Genomic DNA, 15238 nt, shown 5'->3' on the forward strand with positions numbered 1-15238 from the left:
CTAGGGAAGTGATCCAACCATGGCTATAAGCCCTTAGGGCAGCCAAGATCAGATTCATTTCCCTTTGACAGCAACATGAGAAAATCGAAACTCAATATGGCAAGAATGGGAAGCTGCTGTCATTTCTCGTTTCCAGCGGGTGTGGGGCTCGAATGAATGAACCAAAGTGATCCTAATACATCCTATTACATGTCTATAAGTTGCCTTGGGAGCCTGGAATCTAACCAATACCTGAAACCCACAAAACAAAGCAACCCGTGAAGCACAAGAGAAAAACCGAAAAATTCTGCATGTTGAATTTTCTGAAATCTCTTGATGTATTTCGGTTTTAACATGGAAATGATGATCATGTAATGAAAAATAATTGATAATAGGACTTGATTGAAGAGTCAAGGAAGAATATATGTATGCCTGGTTTCGTTTGAAAGAAAAACGAAAAGAACGAGACGATCCGGCGCGGAGGAGGTGGAACACTTTCTTTTCTTGCTTCTTCACTCGATTTCTTTTTTCTCCTTACTCTCACTGAATTCTCACGATTTTTGGCACTGAAAATGGCTCTGGTTTTCGGTGATGGAAAGGAGAAATAGTGGTTAGGGGAGTGAGGGAAATGGTTGCAAATATAATGGGGAATGCAAGACTAGGTCTCCATTTTTTTTGAATTTTGAATTGTGGGTGGCTATCAAATAATTTGTTGGTGTTTTGTTGGAGGCTATGACCGATTCTCTCATACTCTACAAGGCTAGGATAAGGTTGATTATTAATTAAATGGTGCTCCAAAAATAAAAGGATTATCCTCCTAATTAAATACAAAGAAAGGGTCAAAGGTGGTAAATTGTCAAGGAATGTTCTAGCAACCAAGGGTGGCCGAAATTCATCTAATAAATGGAAGGAAATATTGTTTAGTTAGTAAATTTTTAAACCTTAAGAGCCTTACCTATCCTTTAATTAATTTAGTGAACTAACCCTTTAATTAAGGAACTTAAATGAATTTATTTTCTACTCACCTCAAGTAACTTAAATAATTTCATAAACCTCCTTTTAACTTAAATTAACTTACTTGCTAGCTAAAATAAATTTCGGAAATATTTTCTGAATCTTAAATTTTTATCTCTAAACTCCAACTCCAGTCCGGCCTTACTGAAATAACTGAAAGGATAAAAATTTAAACTACTACGTAAAATAATTAAATTTAGAAACTCATGCAATAAAAATCATTTTAATTTAAATACTAGAATTATGCATGACTTATACGTAGTCTAAGTTACGGGTTCTACAGTAACATTTTGGTTATTTGATCAAGTCTTAGTGTCTGGTAAACTAAGTGTTCTTAATATCCAGAAGTATAAAGTGATCACTAAGAGTTCCAACACAGGCAGTGTGATAAGTCCTGGTTGGAGTGGGCTGTTGCAAATACGTTGTAAAGCCAAAGTCTTTTAGTGGAATCCTTCCTGAAAGAGGAAGAAGGGGTGACGTAAGAGTATTCAATCTCCGAACATCCATAAAAATCTTGTGTCACTTATTTCTTGCAAGCTCTTACTTTTCTAACCGCAATTTGTTAAGTTTGCTATAAATGGGTTTAAACTGTCAATTGGTAATTTTGAACCTTTTTCCACACTTATCAATGGTTCACGTTTCCAACCATTTGAGAAAATTTTCAAATGCCTCAAAAACGGTTGAAAACTAACTTTTAAATTGGAAAATTCGAAATAGTTCATTCACCCCCCTTTTCTAAACTCTTTCCCGATCCCAACAAGTGGTATCAGAGCGGGGTTTTCTCAAACACTGACATCTTTTTAAACACTTATGGCTTTTTTCAATAAAATTCCGATGTTCTCTAAAGAAGATTATGATGATTGGAAAATTCGCATGTAGGCACGTCTAGCAGCCCAAGATGACGACATGTGGTATGTCAATACTGACGGGCCAATGAGAATTCTGAAGGTGAATACAACTACAACAACAACTGAAGGTGCTCCTCAGATAGTTGAAAAGCACAGATCTGAATGGAAAGCTGAGGATAAAAAGAAGACAAATCTGGATAACGTTGCAAAAGACATCCTCTATAAGACTTTGGACAAGAATATGTTCGCCAAAATCAAGACCTGCACTACTACAAAGGAAATATGGGAAAAACTTACTCAACTATGCGAAGGCAATGATCAGACTAAGGAAAACAAGTTGACTGTGGCTATCCAAAAGTTTGATAATGCGAAGATGAAGCCAGGAGAAACTCTTGCAGAATTTGAAGAACGGTTCAGCAGTATCATCATTAAACTTACTTCACACGGCAAAAAATATTCCAACAAAGAAATTGCTTTAAAGGTTATGCGAGCTCTTCCCCGAGAATGGGACGTAAAGACTATAGCAATGCGAGAATCTAAAGATCTGAACAAACTGAAACTTCATGATTACTTCGCCGACCTTAATGTTGTCACTTTGATTGTTGCACTCCCAAGAGCAGTTTGTCCACAAGTAGTATAATTCGGTGAGTCCGATATCGTATCCACAGGGAAGTTAAGGTAATTACAAGTCCACTACAATGTCTTTTTGTTTTGTTTTTGTTTTTGTTTCATTTTAATTTTAATTGTTTGAATCTTTAATGGGTAAATTTTAATTGTTCAAATTTTAATTTAAGTAGTTGAGATTAAAGGATCCACTCTTGTAATTTTAATAAAGTTAACATTAACGAACAATATTGAAATCCACTTAATAAAATGGTTCCAATATATTAAATAATCATATTTATATTATGTTATAAATTATTATCTTATAAGTATATAATATATACCAAAACTTGTAAATGTGGTCAAGTATTTATTGTGCTATATATATATTTGTAAACACTAAATTAAGGTTCCCACTTTAAATGGTTGGTAATACCAAACTAACATTTAAATGGTACCAAGAAATTAATATTATGATATATTTATATATAGTAAATCAAGGTTCCTACTTTAAATGGTTGGTAAAACCAAACAAACATTTAAATGGTTCCAAGAATTTAGTGTAACATATAGCAACAATAAATCAAAACTCCCACTTATAAGTAGGGTATAAAAATGCTTAAAGAAATAAATATAACATAAAAAATAAATAATGATTAAATAATATAAAACATAGATTCTTACATTTTAATAACCTTATTATCATGCCAAGAGTTTCACCTTATCATCTCAACTTTAGGAAGTTAGCTATTCATTATTCAAAGTGTAAAACTTTGAATATGAAATTAACATGCTAATTGTATTTAAATGAAGAAATAAAGGAAAAATATAGAGAGAAATATTATGAACTCAAAGGTTTGTTCATAGAATGAGGGATATCCCAATACATTACAATGCACCCCTATTTATAGCCAAATTTGGGGAGACAACCACAAATAAAATATTATTTTTTTACACATAAGTCTTCATTGGTGTTCCAAGATATTATATTATATTACACATCACTTTTGAAAATCTTCTTCTCCGAATTTGCTTCTTCACATAAAAAGAAACATGTGGATAATTGAGTTGTCTAGTTGTGGTATTTTTTTCAAACCATTTGACCAAGTAATTTGAGAGATATGGTCAAAATACTAGAGCATGGTAAAACTGCCACTCCTTTGGTAACTTTATTTGTTGCTTAATTTGATCCCAATTGTGAGAGGATTTTTATCTCATGCTTGTCAACAATATTGTAGATATTATAATCAACTTTCTACAGGTCCAAGAATCATCTTAATCCCATTTGCAACGCCAAGTTTATTCTTGTTTTATCGAACCTGTAAAAAATAGTAAAAACTTGTAATTACACAACAACTTATATTTTATACAATTTATTATAAAACATATAATATTTAAACATTTAATAAAACAAAAACTATATAATTATATTATAAAACATTTAATTAATGTACAATTTTTATGTTTATCACACCTCCCAACCAGCTTATTGCTACTCCCTAGCAATTTACGCGTTAATAGCAATACAAACATATTGATTAATTTAAATAGAAATGTAATCAAAACTACCAAAGTGTTTAAATTAAATTTGAAAACTGTCAAAGTTATATCAAGATCATCATAATTATAATTTATGAAATAATTTGAGATGATCAATTCAAAGCTTATTTCAGGTAGTTAAATGTACACGGCCTTCAGAAATTCCTAGTAAGAGTCTCAACTCCATATCCTCACAGGTTAATAAATGTTTCAATTTATGGCAACGATTTCTCTCATGGAGTTGGAATATAGATAAATGCTCAGAAAAATGGTTTACAGAATACAGACAGACAAACGAGCCAAACTAATCAAAAGAGAGAAAATTCATTGATTCAAAATCTAGTTGTTCTTATTATATATTTTTTCCATATATATATATCATTTTTTTTTTCAAAATAAGAACTCAAGATCTAAACAATAGATAGTCTCTCTCATGATCAATAAATGCTCGAAAGCTGTTTTCTCAGTCCTCTCCACTCACTCACAAAATATGTGTGAGTTTAAAATTTTAGGTACTCTTATAAGGTATATCTTGGGCCATATCCTTTAATACCTGATTTTATCAAAATGGTTTATCACTCAAAAAGATTTCATAAATCATATTTTTATATTGATCAGAATATTAAAATTGACTTTTTTTTTCAATTAAAAATTTAAACATTCTTAAATAGATTAATGCATGTTCTAATTTAAATCTTTCAAACATGTAATGTATGACATTTTTGCAAAAATTACAAAGATACAAACAATAAACATGATTTTATTTTAAAATAATAAATATACATTTTTATTTTTTTAATTTTTTTTATAAGTTTGTTCTCCCCCCAATCAGAATATGACATTGTCCCTAATGTCAAAATAACTATTAATAAAGAGTACATAATGAAAGAGATATCACCTGTAATTTTATTGAAGATAACAAACTGAAACAAACGCAAACCAATCCACGACTTTTGAATCAATGATCCAACTTCCTTTTCTTACTGCTTGATTGCGACCAATTGATCTTTGTTATCATCGGATCAGGCTTATGAACAAAAGCTTCCAAATTATCAATTAATTGGTCGGCAGTCGAAGCAGAGATGAGCATTCTTCGTGAATTTTCTGAAATGAAATTCTGTTCCACAGCTTTATCAAGAAATGTCAACAAACTGTCATAATAATTATTGATATTCAACAAGCCCACATGTTTATTATGGATATTAAGTTGTGCCCAAGAAACAGTGTGAAAAATTTCTTGTAATGTACCAAAACCATCTGGTAGTGCGATAAAAGCATCGAAATTTTCAATCATTATTGTGATTCTTTCATACATAGAAGAAACTTTTAATTCCTCACCAATCGTAACACCTGTAATATTTCCTTCAGCTAAAGCTGTAGGAATAATACCCAAAACCTGACTACCTCCAAGATGAGCAGATGTTGAAACAGATCTCATTAACCCAATATTACCTCCCCCATATACCAAGTGAATTTTTCTCTCAGCCAATATCTTTCCAAGATTATTTGCTGCTTCTACAAACTCTTCATTTTTTCTAGGACTCGACCCACAAAATACACAAATATTTTTCAATGATTGTGCAGAGGTTCAGCTATGTTTTTTTACTTTCTTCTTATTTTTTTCTGCGAAAATAGAGAGAAAGATGAGAGATTTTATCGGGGTAATATGTTATCAGGACAAAATTATGGGTCACAGTTGTAAACAGAATAAACAGTAAAAACAATAATGACACACATGCATGTAAACAGTAGTGTGATTGTGGCTCACAATTTTCCTCTGGTTTTACGTCCAGAAACGGCTTTAACGCCTTCTATGAGTCGAGGATATGCTTCCCATCCAATTTTCTTATAAATTGGCAAACAGGGTCTTTTTTAGTCGGATTCCCAAGACTATGACGCTCATCTTGGAATTGTTTCCATAAACGGAGAAGTTCAATATGCACATGTCCACTAGAATGCGTCTCAAGAGTCAATAAGATGTTATCTAAAGACTCCTTACTCAGCCCATTCTTAATGAAACCAATTTTATCTTCTCTGTTATTGGAAACACATCCCAAAGATCTGCATCGTTTGTCACAAGTCCATCTTGCACACTTATGACAAACCCCTAAACTTTTGGCCCTTCGTTTTTTCGCATAAGTGCTTTTTCCTAATCCATGCAAATACCGAATGAGCAATGATTGTGGAACTTCTCCTCCTAATCGGACCTTAGCTTCTATTACAAGACGAATATCTTCTGGAATTCCTTTTTGCATTAGCAATCTCAATCTTTCACACCTTCCTGCATAAATTTTTCTTAGAACATTTTCAGAAACAGAGGGAAAATATTTACAAATTTTTTAGAGAATTTCATCCATTTTGAAAAGAAAAAAATGATTTTTTTATTTTTGTATCAGCAATTATGGGAAACTGATTAAACCGACTATGAGAGTCACGGAGTACCGTTATCCGCCATTTAACCGGGAAAATAAAAAGATTAAGGAAACTTGAAATAAAAACTAACAAAATTAAATGCAACACAAAAAAAATCAAGGATCGGAAAGGGAAATAAACTCTTCTTGAAAAATTTCATTTTCTAAAAATGGTTTAAGCCTTTGTCTATTTACTTTAAAAACATCACAATTTTTAGGATTTTCAATATCCACAGCTCCATAAATATACACATTCTTTACAACATATGGGCCTGTCCATCTTGATCGTAATTTTCCTGAGAATATGTGAAGTCGAGAATTATAAAGCAAAACTTTTTTTACCAATCTCAAAAGATTTTCTAAGAATTGTTTTATCATGAAATGATTTGATTTTTGCTTTATAAATCCTTGAATTCTCATACGCGTCATTTCTGAGTTCATCAAGTTCCTTAAGTTGCAATTTACGCAATTTGTTGGCATCATCCATGCTTGAATTTAAAGTTTTGATCGCCCAATAAGCTTTATGTTCCAATTCCACAGGCAAATGACAATGTTTTCCGTAAACCAACCTATAGGAAGACATATTCAATGATGTTTTAAAAGCTGTTCGATATGTCGAAAGTGGATCATTAAGTCGCAGAGACCAATCTTTTCTATTTGAGTTAACAGTTTTTCCAAAATTTGCTTTATCTCCCTATTAGCTAATTCAACTTGTCCATTTGTTTGATGATGATAAGGAGTAGTTACTTTATGAGTAATACCATATTTTTTCATTAATGAAGCAAATGGTTCATTAACAAAGTGAGTTCCCCCATCACTTATCATGGCTCGAGAAATTCCAAATCTACTAAAAATATTTTCTTTCAAATATTTGATGACGATTTTATTATCATTTGTTCGACATGGAATTGCCTCTATCAATTTGGAAACATAATCAACTGCAACTAAAATATACAAGTATCCAAACGACGGTGGAAAAGGTCCCATAAAATCTATTCCCCAACAATCAAAGATTTCAATTTCAATAATAGGATTCAAAGGCATCATGTTTCTTTTTGAAATCGCACCCAATTTTTGACAATTTTCACAGATCTTGCAGATTTCGTGGGTGTCTTTAAACAAAGTGGGCCAATAAAATCCACACTGCAAGATTTTTGCAGCTGTTTTCTTTGAAGAAAAATGTCCTCCGCATGCTTCTGAATGACAAAATTTAATGACACTACTTACCTCATTGTCGGGTATGCAACGTCGAAAAATTTGATCCGGACAATACTTGAACAGATACGGATCATCCCAATAAAAGTTTTTTACCTCATTCAAAAATTTTCTTTTATCTTGAGAACTCCATTGCGGTGGCATTTTTCCTGTCACAAGAAAATTTACTATGTTAGCAAACCAAGGTGTAGTAGTAACTGAAAATAGATGTTCATCAGGAAAATTATCGTTAATTGGTGTCATTTCACAAGATGATCCTGTTACTAGTCTCGATAAATGATCGGCTACGACATTCTCGGTTCCTTTTTTATCTTTGATCACAATGTCAAATTCTTGGAGCAACAAAATCCATCGTATCAGTCGTGGCTTTGCATCCTGTTTGGTCAACAAATATCTAATAGCAGAATGATCAGTAAACACGATAGTTGTTGATCCAATCAAATAAGAACGAAATTTATCTAATGCAAATATTACAGCAAGTAGTTCTTTTTCAGTTGTGGAGTAATTCATTTGAGCATTGTTTAAAGTTCTACTTGCATAATATATCACATAAGGCTTACCGTTTCTTCTTTGACCCAATACTGCACCGACTGCATAATCACTCGCATCGCACATGATTTCAAATGGTAAAGACCAATCAGGAGGTTGCATGATAGGAGCTGATGTTAAATGTCGAATGATTTTATCAAAAGCATTTTGACATTCTTGAGTCCACTCAAATGCACTGTCTTTTGTTAAGAGGTTACAAATGGGTTTAGAGATTAAACTAAAGTCCTTTATAAACCTCCTATAAAATCCAGCATGTCCCAAAAATGAGCGAATTTCTTTAATGGTTTTTGGAGGGGGTAAATTGGCAATGACATCAACTTTTGCTTTATCAACTTCAATTCCATGAGATGACACGACATGTCCCAAAACAATTCCAGAAGTAATCATGTAATGACATTTTTCCCAATTTAAAATAAGACCTTTTTCCTCGCATCTTTTTAAAACTTTTTCCAAATTTTCAAGACAATTATCAAATGTATTCCCAAAGACAGTTAAATCATCCATGAAAATTTCCAAACAATTTTCAACCATGTCGCAAAAAATGCTTAGCATACATCTTTGAAATGTTGCTGGGGCATTGCATAATCCAAATGGCATCCTTCTAAATGCAAATGTTCCAAAAGGACATGTGAATGTAGTTTTATCTTGATCTTCGAGTGCAATGGGAATTTGATAATAACCTGAATATCCATCAAGAAAACAGTAGTATGGATGACCTGCTACTCTTTCTAAAATTTGATCCAAAAATGGTAATGGAAAATGATCTTTTCTAGTGGCGTCATTTAATTTTCTATAATCAATACACATCCGCCAACTAGATGGGACTCGACTTGTTAACAATTCACCTTTTTCATTTTTTATCACTGTGATGCCAGATTTTTTCGGAACTACTTGTGTTGGGCTTACCCACTTACTATCAGAAATAGGGTAGATAATCCCAACATCAAGTAGTTTGAGAACTTCAGTTTTCACAACATCTTTCATGTGTGGATTTAATCTCCTTTGTGGTTGTTGAGATGTTTTTGCATTTTCTTCTAAGTGAATTTTGTGAGTGCAAATTAGTGGATTAATGCCCTTGAGATCTTTTAGTGTCCAACCAATTGCATTTTTATGTCTTTTAAGCATATCAACTAATTTACCTTCTTCATCACTTGCTAGTTTGGAAGAAATTACCACCGGATATGTTTCATCTTCTCCAAGAAATGCATACTTCAATTCTTCTGGCAAGGGTTTTAACTCCAATATGGGTGGTTCGTCTTTGTTCTCATATTTTGCATCAAATTCTTTCTCTGATCCTGGTAACGAGTGATACCTGATAAAATCATCAAGATCAATTTCAATATTTTCTTTAACAGTTTCAATTGAACAAATATCTAATTGATCACGAGTACTCCCTTCTTGAATGTTTTCTTCCACAAGAGTTTCAATAAGATTTTCATCTTCACTTTCATCTCCTTTGTCATGTGGTTGCTTACAAAGATTAAACACATTAAGCTCCAAGGTCATGTTACCAAATGACAACTTCATTATTCCATTCCTGCAATTTATAAGAGCATTAGAAGTTGCTAAAAATGGACGACCTAAAATTACAGGAATTGCATTACAAGCTTCGATAGGTTGTGTATCTAAAACTATGAAATCGACAGGATATACAAAGTTATCAACTTGGACCAACACGTCTTCTACCATACCTCTTGGCACTTTAACAGATCTATCAGCAAGTAAAAGTGTTACCGAAGTAGGTTTTAACTCGCCTAGATTGAGTTCTTGATAAACTGAATATGGAAGTAAATTCACACTAGCTCCAAGGTCAAGCAAGGCTTTTTTAATCTTTCGTTCTCCAATAATACAAGAAATAGTAGGACAACCAGGGTCTTTGTATTTCAAAGCATTATTATTTTGAATGATTGCACTTACTTGTTCGGCTAAAAATGCTTTCTTTTTCACATTCAATTTTCTTTTCACAGTGCACAAGTCTTTCAAAAATTTGGCATATGATGGTACCTGTTTTATTGCATCTAATAAAGGAATATTAACTTTTACTTGTTTAAAAATATCATATATATCAGAATTCAAATTTGATTTTTTTGTATTTTTCAATGCATGAGGGAATGGTGGTGACACTGTCTGTTGAACCTCCTCTTCGCAAGTTATGGGTTCCACTTCCTTACCCTTTGGAGTTGATTTATCATCATCTTCACAAGGTTCAAGAATGGATTTTTCCACAACCTTACCACTTCGAAGGGTAATAACAGATTTTACCTGATCCATCGGTTGAGTTCCAGAAGTTCCAGTTTGTGAATGATGATCCTTGGGATTAGGCAGAGGTTGTGAAGGAAATTTACCTTTTTCATGAACATTAAGTGCAGATGCAAATTTAGCAAGAGTATCTTTCAAATCTGTCATGGTTTGAGCAGTTTGAGTATTGATAGACTCTTGCTTTGCAATGAAAGAATTCAATATATCTTCCAAATTCCTTTTAGGTGGAGGAACATAAGGTGCATAATTTTGAAAATTTTGTTGATTTTGGAAATGTGGTTGTGAAAATTGTGCAGCATTATCATTCCTCCAACTAAAATTTGGATGATTTCGCCAACCTGGATTGTAACTTTGAGAAAATGGTTCAAAATTTGGCCTTTTGAGATTGTTTAAAACATTGGCTTGTTCATGGAGACATTCTTTAAAAGAAGGCAAAGTGGGACAATCTTTTGTAGAATGATCACTTGTATCACAGATGTGACATGCAATTTCTTGAACAGATTTTAATTGACCATTCTTTTTCAATTCAAGTGCCTCAACTTTTCTTGCCAAAGAGGTAAATCTAGCTTGAAGATCATGTTCATCTTTGAGAGTGTACATACCTCCACCAGATGTAGGAGATTGAATCTTGTTTGATGGTTCGATTGTACCTATAGTGTCCCAATTTTGAGCATTTTCAGCTAATGAATCGAGATACTCAATTGCCTCATTTGGATCTTTATCTTCAAATGTTCCATTACACATAAATTCAACCATTTGCCTATCTTTAGGTGTTAAGCCTTCATAAAATTGAGAAACAACTCTCCAAATTTCAAAACCATGATGTGGACAAAGATTAAGCAATTCTTTATATCTATCCCAACACTGATAAAAAGTTTCTCCTTGTTTTTGAGTGAAAGTGATGATTTGCCTTTTGAAAGAATTTGTTCTATGAGATGGAAAAAACTTTTTCAAAAATTGTTGTTGCAATTCATCCCAAGTTCGAATGGATCCCGATCTAAGATTTTGTAGCCAAGTTTTAGCTTTATCTTTTAAAGAAAAAGGAAAAAGCTTAAGTCGAATGGTGTTCATGCTACAATTTAGATCATTATATGTGTTGCACACTTCTTCAAACTCTCGTAAATGCATGTATGGATTTTCAGAATCTAAGCCATGAAAATTGGGTAAAAGTTGGATAATACCAGGCTTAAAATTGAAATGAGATGCATCGGGGGGAAAAACTAGACATGAAGGTGCACTAGTACGTGTAGGATTCATGTGATCTCTAAGTGTTCTTCGTCTATCATGATCATGTTGAGATTGAATTTCATCTTCATTTTCTTGGATGGGTTCTTCTGCCATGTTTTGTAAAAATAAAGGGTTATTTCGAATGAGTCGACCACTAAGTGTACGTGACCAAATAATGCTCATGCAAATGCAAATGCAAAAGAATAAAAACACACAAAAGCAATAAAAATTCAAATAAAGAAAAATAAACTATAAACAAAATTAAATAGACTTGAAATTAAATTATACTTCCCCGGCAACGGCGCCAAAAACTTGTTGTCACTTTGATTGTTGCACTCCCAAGAGCAGGTTGTCCACAAGTAGTATAATTCGGTGAGTCCGATATCGTATCCACAGGGAAGCTAAGGTAATTACAAGTCCACTACAATGTCTTTTTGTTTTGTTTTTGTTTTTGTTTCTTTTTAATTTTAATTGTTTGAATCTTTAATGGGTAAATTTTAATTGTTCAAATTTTAATTTAAGTAGTTGAGATTAAAGGATCCACTCTTGGTATTTTAATAAAGTTAACATTAACGAACAATATTGAAATCCACTTAATAAAATGGTTCCAATATATTAAATAATCATATTTATATTATGTTATAAATTATTATCTTATAAGTATATAATATATACCAAAACTTATAAATGTGGTCAAGTATTTATTGTGCTATATATATTTGTAAACACTAAATCAAGGTTCCCACTTTAAATGGTTGGTAAAACCAAACAAACATTTAAATGGTACCAATAAATTAATACTATGATATATTCATATATAATAAATCAAGGAATCCAAGTTAAATGGTTGGTAAAACCAAACTAACATTTAAATGGTTCCAAGAATTTAATATTATAATATATTTATATATAATAAATCAAGGCATCCACTTTAAATGGTTGGTAATACCAAACTAACATTTAAATGGTTCCAAGAATTTAGTGTAACATATAGCAACAATAAATCAAAACTCCCACTTATAAGTAGGGTATAAAAATGCTTAAAGAAATAAATATAACATAAACAATAAATAATGATTAAATAATATAAAACATAGATTCTTACCTTTTAATAACCTTATTATCATGCCAAGAGTTTCACCTTATCATCTCAACTTTAGGAAGTTAGCTATTCATTATTCAAAGTGTAAAACTTTGAATATGAAATTAACATGCTAATTGTATTTAAATGAAGAAATAAAGGAAAAATATAGAGAGAAATATTATGAACTCAAAGGTTTGTTCATAGAATGAGGGATATCTCAATACATTACAATGCACCCCTATTTATAGCCAAATTTGGGGAGACAACCACAAATAAAATATTATTTTTTTACACATATGTCTTCATTGGTGTTCCAAGATATTATATTTTATTACACATCACTTTTGAAAATCTTCTTCTCCGAATTTTCTTCTTCTCATAAAAAAAACATGTGGATAATTGAGTTGTCTAGTTGTGGTATTTTTTTCAAACCATTTGACCAAGTAATTTGAGAGATATGGTGAAAATACTAGAGCATGGTAAAACTGCCACTCTTTTGGTAACTTTATTTGTTGCTTAATTTGATCCCAATTGTGATAGGATTTTTATCTCATGCTTGTCAATAATATTGTAGATATTATAATCAACTTTCTACAGGTCCAAGAATCATCTTAATCCCATTTGCAACGCGAAGTTTATTCTTGTTATCGAACATATAAAAAATAGTAAAAACTTGTAATTACACAACAACTTATATTTTATACAATTTATTATAAAACATATAATATTTAAACATTTAATAAAACAAAAACTATATATTTATATTATAAAACATTTAATTAATGTACAATTTTTATGTTTATCACTTAAAGCGTATGAATTCGAGCTAGGAATACGAACTGAAGAAGATCCATCCACCTCCCAACAAATAAAGGCCTTGGCAGCTACTACTGTAACTCTTCCGGTCGAAGAGTCAACAAGTAAGAAATCGGTCGAGCAATTAAGCAATGAAACCATGTCTTTATTTGTTAAAAAATTTAGCAAATTCATGCGAAAGAATCAATCAAAGATGAATAAAACTTACTTCAACAAGGACCATACTGATGATGGTCAAATTTGTTTTAATTGCGGAAAGAAAGGACATTTCATTGCAGAATGCAACAGGCCAAGGAAGGATGAAAAGAAACAGGGCGACAGAAGACGGTCTAAAGACGACAAGAAATTTATCAAAAAGAAGAATCAGCGAGTTTTAGTTGCAGAAGAAAACAAAAGCAAATGGGCTGAATCAGAATCAGAGAAATCCATCTCCGAAGAATCTTCAAGTGAAAGCGAAGATGAGATAGTAGAATGTCTCATGGCCAAAGAAGATCAAGAATCTACAGATGAGATGGTATTTGATTTAAACTCTGAAGAATTTACACGAGAAGATCTTGTCACCGCACTACACGACATGGTAAATGAGTTTAAAGGACTATCACAGCAGTTTAATGAAGCTAAAGCAGAAAAGAAAAACATGGAAAACAAGTTGACTTTCTCTAGCTGATCACAGCAAAAAGAGGTTAATAGTTTGAGAGTAAAGCTAAGTCTGCTAACAGCTGAAAACGATGACCTGCGAAGGCTGTTCCATGCCACGTTAAAAAAAAATAAACGGGTGATAAATAAAATCAACACATGGAACAAGTCTTCTGTTTCTCTTAACATGATGCATGAAATGCAGAAACCGGTCGGAGATAGAACCGGACTAGGTTATAGCATTAATGAATGCAGCAATTTTGGAACACAAACTCCACCGCTACTAGAAAAAGACAATTTAAAACAAATTAAATTTGTCAGATCTAGTACGGTATATGAATATGATAAACCTGAAGATCAAGGTACTCAGAATGTAAATCTTGAAAATAACAGTAGGTGATGTGGTCTAGGATATATTGAAATTGAGAATGCTAAATCCAACCGATCATGGCTCAAAAGCAGTACAACCGCTCACAACGGTTGGGCCAGCAGAGAGTCAGGTTCATCCTGATATCATTCAAAAATTAAACCTAACCATTACCACAACAGCCGACCTGTTCAAAAGAGATACAAATTGAGTGACAATGACAGATGGTCCAAATAACATACTGGAAAGAAAAAAACACTGCATACACCACCTGATTATGCACATAACAGCTCTCTCCTTAGGAAAAATCATCAAAAATCCTTCAGGATAATTCAAGTGTGGATTCCTAAGGGTTTAATCAGCTCAGGGCCCAAATAGGGAAGGGTACCAATTTCTCTTTTCAATAATGTCAGGTGTCAAAGAAAAAGAACTTGGAAGAATCAATCTAGTTCCTGGATAGTGGCTGTTCTAGACACATGACTGGAAGCAAAAATCTCTTGTCAGAAGTAATCAACTACAAAGGTCCAACAATCACCTTCGGTGACAATTCTTAACGTAAAGCTGTGGGTAAAGGTAAGATTATTCGCGACAAAATTATTATTAGAGATGTACTTTTTGTAGAAAATCTATGTTATAACCTGATAAGCATAAGCCAACTATGTGACAGTGGTTACACCGTAAAATTTCAAAA

The 15238-nt window shown here is 32.4% G+C and overlaps 1 protein-coding gene across 1 annotated transcript in view; it reads right to left on the reverse strand.

The window, feature by feature from the left end:
• The window catches only part of LOC140962585 (uncharacterized), a 15890-nt gene extending 2205 nt beyond the window's left edge, over positions 1 to 13685 (reverse strand). The window contains exons 1-4 of the mRNA XM_073421538.1: positions 13517 to 13685; positions 9298 to 10863; positions 7621 to 7758; positions 6817 to 7009 (exon numbers count right to left, since the gene is read on the reverse strand). Of these exons, the coding sequence (XP_073277639.1) occupies positions 6817 to 7009; positions 7621 to 7758; positions 9298 to 10863; positions 13517 to 13685 (2066 nt within the window). The remainder of the gene's footprint in view (positions 1 to 6816; positions 7010 to 7620; positions 7759 to 9297; positions 10864 to 13516) is intronic.
• Positions 13686 to 15238: the final 1553 nt, after the last annotated feature.

This window comes from Primulina huaijiensis, chromosome 17, assembly GCF_012295235.1.
Source record: "Primulina huaijiensis isolate GDHJ02 chromosome 17, ASM1229523v2, whole genome shotgun sequence".
NCBI lineage: Eukaryota > Viridiplantae > Streptophyta > Magnoliopsida > Lamiales > Gesneriaceae > Primulina > Primulina huaijiensis.